Source organism: Vespula pensylvanica, chromosome 12, assembly GCF_014466175.1.
Source record: "Vespula pensylvanica isolate Volc-1 chromosome 12, ASM1446617v1, whole genome shotgun sequence".
Classification (NCBI taxonomy): Eukaryota; Metazoa; Arthropoda; class Insecta; order Hymenoptera; family Vespidae; genus Vespula; species Vespula pensylvanica.
In genome coordinates, this window is record NC_057696.1 from 2,509,715 (window position 1) to 2,522,483 (window position 12,769).

The window sequence follows — 12,769 nt, forward strand, 5'->3', positions numbered from 1 at the left end:
CTCTCTCTCTCTCTCTCTCCTTAGTTTTTCTTCGTAGTTTCGGACTCCTTCGCAATTCTCCATTTCTCTATATCATCATGCCAAGGCCGAGATTGTTTTTTCGTATTCATAATACTGCCGGCCGGCTATTTTATTAGCCCGGTTACAGAGCGATCCAAACAATAACCATTGTTAGACTTTCGCGCAGTATAGTTGCAGCAGCAAACCGGCCGCGCGTTTCTACGCTCGAGCTTTTCGCTTTGTTAGCTCGACAGAGTTGAAAGAGAGAAAAAGAGAGAACGAAGGAATGTTGTGTGCCAGAAGGGATGGATGGTTTTAAGTGTGCGAGTGAGTACCTCTTCCTCATAGACCTTCTGCCTTCTCGATGGTGAGCAGAATCGCCCATTATCGCGACCACCGACGATACTACTACTACTACCAACTGTTGTAACAACTACTACTACTGTTACGTTAAGTATCATCGTTACTACTACCGATGCGATAAAGCTTCATCGAAGTTCTGCATCTTATCCTCCGGTGTACTATAAGAGAAAGAGGAAGGGAGATAGATACATAGATAGATAGATAGATAGATAGATAGATAGATAGATAGATAGATAGATAGATAGATAGAGAGATAGAGAGAGAGAGAGAGAGAGAAAGAAATGCATATCGCTAGTTTCGTATACAGGCCAGCTTTTTAATTGCATAAGAGAGAAAGAGAGAGATAGGAGATAAACTTACGTTGATTTCCATAGTAACAAAGATAAATCATTCTTGTTCATACGATATCTAACAGTTTCTTAGATATTGATCGGTAATTATTATTATTATCTGCGTGAATGGAGATCGATCTAATTGTAGAATCAATTCTATTTCAAACAAATAAAGTCTATGGATTAGATAACTATCAAAATGCATTCTATCCTTCTAAATGCTTCCTAGGAAGTTTTCATGGAAATACGTATTATACGTATTGCACGTATATTGGATACGTGTAAGTTTTCCCACAACGCACAACCGTAATCACGGCAAATCCGCCACCCGTTAGTAATCTGAGAAATTAGAATTATTGAGAGACATAACGTTCTAAACTAAGACGAGATTATACCTAACCAAACACACGCCATCAAATATCAAAAGCGTCCGCACGAAGGATATACATATAACACACGTGGCACTTTCCGTTCTCTTTTCTCTTTCCAAAGTTTTAAATTAGTAATGATTTGTTAGTAATGATTTTTATTAAGGAAAACTCATTGATCAATTTATCTTATCATAAATTTATTATCCATCGAAAATGATTTGCCATTAAAATTAGAGGAAAAAAAAAGAAAGAAAAAATAGAATGATTCTAAAATTTCACACACACACACACACACACAATACTTCTCGACAATTTTTTCTACACGTTAATGACAATGTTTGACAAAATCGAGTATAGTTTCTTGTCGTAGTCACTTCATGGCTACCCCATAGATGAGACAGAGATAGAAATAGAGATAGATAGACAGACATATATATACACACACACATATATATATATATAGACAGAGAGAGAGAGAGAGAGGGTGAGATAGAGATGGAGAGTACACTGTAGAACAGAACATCGTTACAGATGTACGACGATGGTTATACGGTGTGTGGTTTGTACGTTTACCTCTCGCCGTTTCCGTCGACAACGACGACGACGACGACGACGACGACGAGGACGAGGACGACGACGACGATGACGACGAGGACGACGACGATGACGACCTATCCTGTAATTAAACTAATGGAAGCCAACCCAACTGCTTTTATGCGATTCGAGAGCGCAAGCATACACATACAGAGAACGTCTACGCGTTTCCTCTCCTCTTTTTCTCCCTTCCACCCTCTCCACCCCTTCTTCTCCTTTCACCCTCCTGGCCGCAACTTTCATCGCACAACTTTCCCATCGTCACAACAACGCACTACTACTCTACGAAGACTGCACACGGGGGAACATCGAAACGCAATCCATTCAAATTTTCCCGGGGAGGACGTGACCTCCCGAACTCTCCAAGAGTTCTCTGTCCTTTACCAAAGAGTTTGAAGAACGGCCAAGTTATCTCGTGGGTCAACCACGTGCAGTTTCTATCTCTTTCTCTCTCTCTTTCTCTGTTTGTGTTTCTCTCTCTCTCTCTCTCTCTCTCTCTCTCTCTCTCTCTCTCTCTGGCTCTCGCTTCTGTCACTCTCTCCATCTATTTATCTATCTGTCTTTCTCTTCCTATCTCTATCTACTCTCTGCTTCAGAGCAGCAAATTTGCATTTCTCCAAACGTGTAACTCGTTTCCAGAATCGACCAACCATCAGCAAAATTCTCTATCTACCTTTATTTCTTTCTCTCTTTCCCTCCCTCTCTCTCTCTCTCTCTCTCTCTCTCTCTTTCTATTTCTTTTGCTCTTTGTTTCTCTCTTTCTTTCTTTCTTTCTCTTCTTCTTTGTTTCTCTCTCCTCGTTGCTTTCTCCGAAAACGTTTACAGACTTTGTTTGATCAAACCGCAAAAGATAGAGACATAGATAGAAATAGAGAAAAACACACACAGATAGATAGATAGATAGATAGATAGATAGATAGAGATAGATAGATAGATAGAGAAAGAGATAAAATAAAAAAGAAAAGAAAATATGTACACATCGATGGATATAACATTTTCGTATATTTTCAGTCAGAAAGTTTCGTCGAACCAGAATCGTCATCTTCGAGTGAGAGAAATATAAAAGACGATAGATAGAGAGAAAGAGAGAGTGAGAGAGAAAGAAACGATGACATAGGGATTATCCGTTATGAAAAAAGAGATGAAAAGGTTGCGATAAAGAGGTCGACGTTTTGCGAACGACGTCTTCAAAGGACGCCCCAGACGACTATGATGCATCGAATGAAAAATTAATGTCCATCGTGTGTCCATCGTACAGGAGAGGGACGAGGGATATATACGTTGGTGGGATCCTTCTTCCCTCGTTTCTTTTTTTTTTTTTTTTCTTTTTTTCTTTTCTTTTCGCACCCTAGACGATCGGCAAAATTTTGGGAAATTCGTATATATTGTCAAAGAAAGGCCAAGAAAAGTGAAGGCTGATAAAGAAACGCTCGATCATGACGAGGCCTGGGAAATATAGCACCCAACTTTTCTTTCTTTTTTTTTTTCTCTTCTCCTTTTCACGTGTTTTTTTTCTTTCCTACTTCTTTTTTTCATTTCTTTATCCTTCTCTTCTTCTTCTTCTTCTTCTTCTTCTTTTCTTTGTAAAATCAGCCCGTTAAACGCGAATAAGCTGTGGGGTGAAAAGCTTGTATCTCACTCTTTTTTTATTCTCTTTCTTCCTTTCTCTCTCTCTCTCTCTCTCTCTCTCTCTCTATCTATCGTTTTTGTAGAAACGTTATATTTTTGTATAATAATAGTTGTATTTTATTTTTCTTCGAGCTCCAACACCATGCGTTCATTCTTCTTTATACACGTTACACGGCCGATAAGATATTCACAGGCTTATGCTTGTACTTTTTTTTCTTCTTCTCCTTCTTCTTCCATTATTATAGATATATAAGATTTTTCTCAGAAATTGTACGCGCGCGAATGTGTGTATGTGTGTGTGTGTACCGTATACTATTGAAATATCGATTATATATGGGTACATAAAACGAGAACAACAAGATTATATCTAAATAATTATTAAAAATAAGAATAATTAATGAAATTTATAATCCAATGAGATTATATCGATCATAAAGTATATAAAGAATGCAGGTATGTATTTCATTTCTTTTTTCTTTTTGTATTTTTTTTTTTTTTTTTTTTGTAAATCACTTTTATTAATATAATCAATTTTAATTAATATTCATAAAAAGTCAATTGAACGTAATAAAGATAATAACAAGTATAACATTAGATATAATAAATTGAATCTCAACATTGAAGCACCATCATATACGATCTATGTACGAACATAACATCGAGAATAGATCCGATTGATGAGAGAAGAGGATGAAAGCAGAGATGTATCGAGTAATACCCAAATAGTAATTCTGTACAGAGAGTTAGGCCGTCAGTTGGATCAATGATACATACGTATGAGAGTATTCTAGAACGCGATATCCGTTCTCTCTACGTAGAAACCAATGCATCACCAATGGTTAATTTCATTGCAAATTAGAGAGTCCAAGAGGAAGAAATGTGAAAAACGTAAAAATCATACAGAAAAACAAGAAAAGATAAAGGAAAAGAAAAAATAAAAGCAAAAAAAAAAGAAAGAAAGAAAGAAAAGAACTAAAATTAAATTACGATATACTCCTAAACATAATTCCTTAATCATCTGTATAAAAAATTTCGACGAATGAAATTTAAAAAAAAAAAAGAAATGGATATCCTAACACGTTCAATATAATTAATGAACGTTCTTTACGCTTAGAATATTAAGATTAATCAATGAGATTCTAACGTTGATATACGTCGAAATACAATAAATATGATAATTATCAATTTAATTGTAATAAGATCATTCTGACTTTTATTACCTCTTCCACGTCCATGTTAAAACGTCCATAAACATATATACACACACCATACACACAGATATATATATATATATATATATATATATATATATATATAGATGAAATATGTGAGAAGATGTACGATAGGACCAACAAACATAAGCTCGAACAAAACGTCATCTAAAAACGAACGTAACGTAAGCTGCAAGATCTAATAAAATTTTCAGCAATATTGCTGATTGTCTCGACGTGTTTCGACGTCGATAACCTACTCGAGACGACAATAACCGAGTTCCGAAGGTAAAAGCATCCCCTAGGCTATTCCTCTCTTTCTCTCTCTCTCTCTCTTTCTTACTATCTTCCATCTTTGTCACCACTACCACTACCACTACTACTAGAACTACCACTACTACCATCGCAAGCAGCAAGCAAGCAAGCAAGCAAGCAAGCAAGCAAGCAAGCAAGCTTTCTCTAGCCAGTGAAACATACGACACGACGTGTCCGAACCTAATTCCTCTGTTTGCGTATGCAAACGAAGAGACGAGGTCACCGTAGGGTGTCGTGGACATTCGTGGACCCACCTTTAGACCTCTACGGTTAACCACCCCCTCACAACCACCACAACCAAATCTCTCTCTCTCTCTCTCTCTCTCTCTCTCTCTCTGTCTCTCTCTTTCTCTCACTCTCTTTCTTTCTTTATTTTTCTTTCTCTTTTTCTATTTTCAGACGAGTCTTTTCTACACATCACCTCAACTTACTTTAAAACGAATACGCGACTAAAAGAAAACTAACATACATACATACATACATACATACATACATACATACATACATACATACACACACACATACATACATATAAATTTTCCTCCGCTATTTAAATGGATTAACGTGAATATTTTTACCCTTAAATGTGTACGTGTCTTTTTTTTTTTTTTTTATTTCATCCATGTATTCGCAATGACAAAAGGAATTTGTATCAATTTAGATATTTAAATTTTGAATATATGAATGTTTGTTTGTCCTGTGTGAATGAATTAATTATGACAACTGATATAAATTATTTCTCTTTGATTTTTCGTAATAAAAAGAGGGAAAAAAAGAACAAAAAAAAAAAAAATTAATCGCGCTTTAAACGTATGACGGTACAATTTATCGTTAACATTGTGAAACATACTAATCATAATTAACGACGATTATTAATCATGAGAGATAAGAATAGAAAGAAAATTTGCGATATGAAATATTTTTCATTGCAATCATATTCATAGAAATTTCATAGATATACATATCTATATATAATACATACATACATATATATATATATATAATGTACGTGTGTGATCAAACAGAAGAGAGAGAGAGAGAGAGAGAGAGAGGGAGGAAGGGAGGGAGAAACAGAAAAGAAAGAAAAAAAAAGAAAGAGATAAAAAAAAAGAATTCGATATTCAGTCGACTGTTTCCAACCACAATGGAAATTAACTCTTCGCTTCTATGGTAATGAAATTATTTCGAATTTGATACGCACACGCGTACACTGTGGCGGTAGCATGTTCGTGACAGGCGAACGATTCGAATTGAGAGTAAGCGTGAGAGAGAGAGAGAGAGAGAGAGAGAGAAAGGGTGGTAGGGAGGGAGAGGGAGTAGAAACGTTTGACGTCAGAGTGCCTCAGGGGGTATACGTACCAATGGGGACGACGCTAGAATTAACTTGCTCCAACGATAATGTTAAGAAAATATGCGAAATCGAGTGACGATCGACTCTACATGCATACGTACATGCTGCATATGTATGTGTATCTGTATCTCTTTCTAGCTGTCCGTCTGTCTATCTCTTTCTACTTCTCTTGATCATTTTCTTTTACGAAAATAATTAAAAAACAAAGCACACGTTTTATTTATATTAAGATAGAAATAAAAAATAAAAAGATGTATTATTCACAGTTTGTCATCATATATTCTTCGTTCATTTTTCATTTTTTCTTTATTACTATTATTGTGTTATCGTTGCTGTTGTTGTTGCAGTCGTTGTTGTTAATATGCATGCGAATTTTGCATCGTACGAAAAGAATAAATAAATCATTGGGATTGTTAATTTGTTGTATCATTTTATAACGTCGATCAATCGTAAAGATTTGTAAGAATTTTAATTGGTATAATATACATATGTGTATATATATATGTGTGTGTACGAATATATGTACGTACATATGTATGTACGTATGTACGTACATACTATCTGCTTTCGCAATATGCGAATTCACAAGGTTTCTGTCCAACATCGGTTCCCTACCACGAGAAGCTGTATATGTATCTTTTGACGTATTTGAAATTCAATTAAGGGTTGGTCAAAAGGAACACGGTAAAAAAGAGTGGGAAAGGGAAATAAGTACACGTGGGTAAACGGTGATCCTTTGTTATAAAAACGAATATTTACTCTCTTTCTATTCCCCTGTATTTTTTCATGCGGTAACAGTTGTGTTCCCATGGCTATTCGAAAATCTATCCGAAAACTAAAATCATTTTTTTTTCCTTTTTCTTTCCTCCTCCTCCTCTCTCTCTCACTCTCTCTCTCTCTCTCTCTCTCTCTCTTTCCTTTTCTTTTTTCTTAGAAAAAGAAAGAGAGAAAGAGAGAGAGAGAGAGAGAGAGAGAATGATGGAATATAATGTAAGCGAAGACTCGACGATCACTCAACGCTGTCTACTCTCGCGAGAACGAAAGTGCTGAATAAAAGAGTAAGAAAAGAGAGATGAAAGAAAAAGAAAACACACAAAACAAAAAGAGATCTTTTATCTCAAACAGATTCATCCCGTCGTGCATTGAAATTAAGATTATATATTAAAGTTGTTCCTAAAGAAACTCACTATCTATCTCTCTCCTTCTCTCTCTTTCACCCACGAAAATCTTCATCCCCTCCCTTTCAATTTTCATCCCTCGAAAGTGTTATTTAATGACAGGATAGAGAATTAAGGAAGAAACTGAGAGTATGCGATTTAAATAAGCTCCCTCTTTGAATAATAAACGAATAAAAAAGGATAGAGTGAAAAAAAAGAATCAGACGTAAAAGTGAAGGAAAAGAAAAGAAAAGAAAAGAACAGAAAAAAAAAGTATAATAATAATTGATAAAAATTTTTTTATCTTTTACTCCCTCACACACACACACACACACTCTGTCTCTGTCTCTATCTCTGTCTCTCTTTCACCCTGTCTCTCTGTATTTATCTCCCTATCTTAAGAATGTTACTCAAAGACATAGGAATGGCTTGTACAATGTATACGAGCGAAATTTCGTATACTATATACCTATATATAATATACATCGGATGCGTTGCAAAGTGGATTTCATTGTTGCTGACCACTATCGAGACCTTCTCTCCATTATTAAACGTGCTGCCAGCGAGCTTTTTCCCCAATTGGACCACCACCACATAGGGATAGATTATAGGGGAAACATTGCGTGTGAAAGAAAGAGAAAGATATAGAAGAGGGAGAAAGAAACACACACACACACACACACACACACATACGAGTAAAACCTGATCTCTTTGTGTGTGTTTCTCTCTCACTATCGAAAGTTTGCACACGTCGGATGCCACTGTGCAGAGGTAATTGACGAAAAACCGATATTTTCTAACTTTTTCGTGATACTTCATGCTCCCACCCCCATCTCCCTCTCTCTCTATCTTCCTCTCTACTTCTCGCTTTTGAATAATACATAACAAATACTCGTCTGATATATCGGCTTATGGTCTCGATAACTTAAGTATCTATATATTTACGATAGTTAGAGAGAAAAAGAAAAAAGACAGATAGATAGATAGATAGATAGATAGATAAACAGAGAGACAGAGAAAAAGAGAGAGAAAGAGAGAGAGAGAGAGAAATATTTGTAATAAAAAAAACATATATATATATAAAAATATATAAACAAAATAAAATGTAGTTGCCAAACTCGTAAAACAAAAATGCCAGGAAAGTTCTTGGCTTGCCCATATATTCGATAAACAAGCGATGAAATTCCGGAACACAACTACGAAAAACCGATTGCTAGGCTCGTTTGTCGGGCTTGCTTGCTTACTTGCTATATCAGCATCGAGTGAATTAAATATATGCGTTGGCCCTCCCTATCTCTCTCATTCACCTACTCTCTCCCTCTCTCTCTCTCTCTCTCTCTCTCTCTCTCTCTCTCTCTCTCTCTCTCTCTCTCTCTCTCTCTCTCTCTCTCTCTCTCTCTCTCTCTATACATATATACATATATATGTATAGTTTTCTACATGCCTATGCATCTCTCTCGCACTTCCACCTTCCGGCTACGTTTTCCACCCTCCCACGGAAGTATGTCGAGAGGAATTTTAATTAATATCTCGCAGCCTGCAGGGACGCACACAACTCGCGAGGCTCGAAGGGCGCATAAAATGGCGCTGGGATGAGAGTGGGGGGAGAGATTGAGAGGAACAAGGAGAGGGTATCATCGTTGGAACCGATAATGTTGTCTCTCTCTCTCTCTCTCTCTTTCTCTCTCTCTCACTCTTCTTCTTCTTCTTCTTTCAGGGTCTCCTTCTTTTTTTTACTGTGCTTTACATTTTTCTTTTTTCTTTACCTCTCTCCTACGATGTTTGTTGTTTTCTTTCACACTGCCTGCCTTTCTCGTAGAATTTAAAAACTCACCTTTATTCCGAGTGTAGGCGTCAGCATCCCGTAGTCGGCTATCGGCGGCAGCATAACGGGGGAAAGATTTGCCATCATCATACTTTCCAAATTCCTCAAACGCGCCTTATTTTCGTTCAGTACACAGTAATCTATTTTATTTTGCACTTGACCTACCTGTAACAGATAAATATAAAAAAAGTTATATTAATTAGATTATACAAGTATTTTATAAGAAATATTCGATACGTATGTAATATAAAAATGAAATAATAATAATTATTTATATCATATGATGGTGATGCATGGCATCATAAAAAGAGAAATTTTGATTCTTTTTCTTCGTCGAACAAATTCAATCTCAACAAGAAAATTATTTACAACCTCCCATACGATACATAATATCATACAAAATGGTCCTAAATTGCAACGTTCTTGTGAATATTCTCATCTTAAAAAAACAGCAAGAAAAAGAAATCTGCAGTAGAACATACCAAAAAATGAATAAATAAATAAATAAATAAACCAAAAGATAATATTAAAAAAAGAAAGAAAAAAGAGAACAAGAAACGTAAATTAAAAAAAAAAAAAATAAAAGAAACAGATTAATAAGAATAAAACAATGTAAGAATTCTTCTAAATTCATAAAGTGGTATTAGTAGCAGTAGTAGTAATAGTAGTAGCTTAGTAATAGTAGCAGTAGCAAAGGCAGACTTTTCCCGTATATAATTTTCTTCAAGGGAATTTCCATGACCGTGCCGTCTTAAACTTATACGAAGCGTTTCGAGAAAGTAACGAGTTAGTTTCTAGCTGCTGGGTGCCAGTCAAACGAGGGAGAGGAACACCGGCAGCAACAGCAGCAACAACGCCAGTAGCACAACGCACTTACATAGCCCTCTCTCTCTCTCTCTCTCTCTCTCTCTCTCTCTCTCCTCTTCTTCTCTTTCCTTCCCCTTCGCGTACTCGTATCGCAACGGCACGGTTTCGCAAACTCACTTCCAAACTCGTTTCGAACCTTCAACGGAGCCAGAAACCGGACTCGACGTTTTGTGAAAAGAGGGTGGGGGTTGTAGAATAGTAGAAGAGGGAGGTGAAGAGGAAGACGAGGATCGTTTTGTCGTCTACTACATATTTACTTTTCACTCTCTCTCTCTCTCTCTCTCTCTGCTGTCTGTTTATATGCGTTCGTTTATTAATCACGTTGTGATATGTATCGTTACGAGTAATCAACTAGAATAAAGTGGTCCTTTCAAAGTGAAACAAAATATGATAGCAGCAACTAGATATGTAGGTGTGTTGCGCGTGTATGTTAGGATGGGCCAAAAGTTCCTCGATAATTTAAAAAATCAATTACTCTTTTTTTCAATGGTTTCAGACTGATTTTCTTTTCTTTTCTTTTATTTTCTTTTTTAGATTTTTGTTAAACTAAAATAAATCTAGAGACTAAAAGAAAAAAAAAAAAATGAAGGAAAAAGGAAAATAAAGAAAAATGTCTCGAGAAAGAGCAATTGATTATAGAAGAGTTCGCCTAGAAACTTTTGGCCTAGCCTTTATATATTGATTATAATTTACTGTCAAGTACATATTATATATACATATTCGAGGATTCCCTACTCAAAACAAATTTCATCGACTAGTATAAATAAATCATGTGACATCGAGAACACTTGTAACTTCGACGTTCATTTCGTTTATCGAATGATATTATTCAATCCTGTTACACGGGTATCTACTTTCGACAGAGATATTAACATCGAATATGTCCACTTGAAATATTTGTTTAAACTAAATCTAATTGTTAGCCGATAAACCGATATATCACGATTGATATACTTTCAATAATACAGTTTTTTTTCGTTAATCTCTTTTAATCCAAACTCGTTCAGAAATCGATTCTACGTATCCGATAATTTTGTATAATAATCAATCTCTAACAACGAGAATCGGAGAACGAATTTACGAAGGAATTAACGAAAAATAAATTGATTCGACGAAGTAATATAACGGAATGTAATTGATGGGGAGGGAGGGGGATGTGAGGGAACGTAGAGATGGAAGAAAACGTCTATATGATTATCGTTGTTTAGAAATCATTCTAACTGGAACAAGGTACGAAGAGAAAACGCGTTACTAAGCGACTAAGCTGAACGAAAAGTTCATATAGGGTAATACACGTAGAAATGGGTTGAGAACAAATGTTAGACATAGAGAGAAAAAGAGAGAAGGATAGACTGACACACACACACACACACTCTCTTTTACATATATACATATTAAACATACACACGTCTACCCCCTCAGCCTAAACCACCCCTCATTCTCTCCCTCTCTCTTTCCTTCTTTCTTTATCTCTTACTCTTTCTCTCTCTCTCTTGCAACGAAAGTTGCAAAAGCTCTAAATATGCAAACACGCACTTTGAAATGACACTTATTGTTACAAAAGCTAAATGTGCTTTAACGGAGTAGAAGGAGCAAACAAACGAACGAACGAACGAACGAACGAACGAACGAACGAACGTTGGGTGTTCTCCATGTTCGTAACGACCAATGTAAAAGACTTGAAAGAGCAAATTCCATTTCTCTCCTTTCCCATAGAGTATCGTCGAACGAGAATTTAAACTAGACGTACACGAACGCACACCAAAAGAGAGAAAACGAGAGATAGAGAAATAGATAGAGAGAAAGAGAGAGAGAGAGAGAGAGAGAACCACACACATACACGTAAGTTGCATACTCGTGAAAGTATAGAGAACGGAAAGATTACTCACCGCGAATCGACTGGCTCTTTCTCGAGCGCATATACATAAGTTTCTAACGTCGACGAACAGGGATTTTGAATGTTTTCTTGAAAAACATAGATTTTACACTGGCAGATTCTATCGCGGGACGGAAGAATAACGGAATAGGAGATTCGTTTACCAAACAAATCCTTTGGCGAGAAGAACATGGCATCTCTCAAACGTTCCTCCCTCTTTTCTCCACCTCTCTTCTTTCTCTTCCTTTCCTAATCTATCCATCCATCTATCCATCTATCTATCTATCTATCTATCTATCTATCTTTGTAAATATCTTCGATCTTTTTCCTGTGATCTTGAAATCCTTGACTTTTACCAACCATTCGCCAGTATTTCCCTTACTATTCATAATTACGAGCATAACGTCAGCCTGCCACTGTGTTAACTATGAATATAATACGTTTAACGTTTGAACATTACAAGGCTCTTACGGAGAATTCTGCAAATGCGAAAGAGATATATAGTGATAGATAGAAAGAGAAGAAGAAGAAGAAAAAGAAGAAAGGATAGACAGATAGACAAAGAGAGAAAGAGAGAGAGAGAAGAGAGAAGACAGAAAGAGAGAGACAACATATAATCATTCCGGATCGACCAGAAACACAACGTGGAAACAGCGTGGAAACATCGCGTTCACGGAAATAGAGATTTCTCGTTGGGTCTTACTGTCGGATTTGTCGGTTAAGCTACCTCGGCTCGTGACGTTACAGGCTCACCCCTCTCGACGGATCCTACTACTACCCTTCGAAACCACCACCACACCATCACTACTACTACCACCACTACTACTACCAACCATCGCTACTACCACTGCCACTCTCCTTCTCTCTCTCTCTCTCTC

At 36.4% G+C, this 12,769-nt stretch overlaps 1 protein-coding gene across 7 annotated transcripts in view; it reads right to left on the minus strand.

Annotated features, from left to right (window-relative positions):
• The window catches only part of LOC122633572 (polypyrimidine tract-binding protein 1), a 305,402-nt gene that overhangs the window by 218,046 nt on the left and 74,587 nt on the right, over nucleotides 1-12,769 (minus strand). For all 7 annotated transcript variants that reach the window (XM_043821596.1, XM_043821591.1, XM_043821593.1 and 4 more), the window contains exon 2: nucleotides 9,158-9,313. In XM_043821596.1, coding sequence (XP_043677531.1) covers nucleotides 9,158-9,238 — 81 coding nt within the window. In that variant the 5' untranslated portion in view covers nucleotides 9,239-9,313. The remainder of the gene's footprint in view (nucleotides 1-9,157; nucleotides 9,314-12,769) is intronic.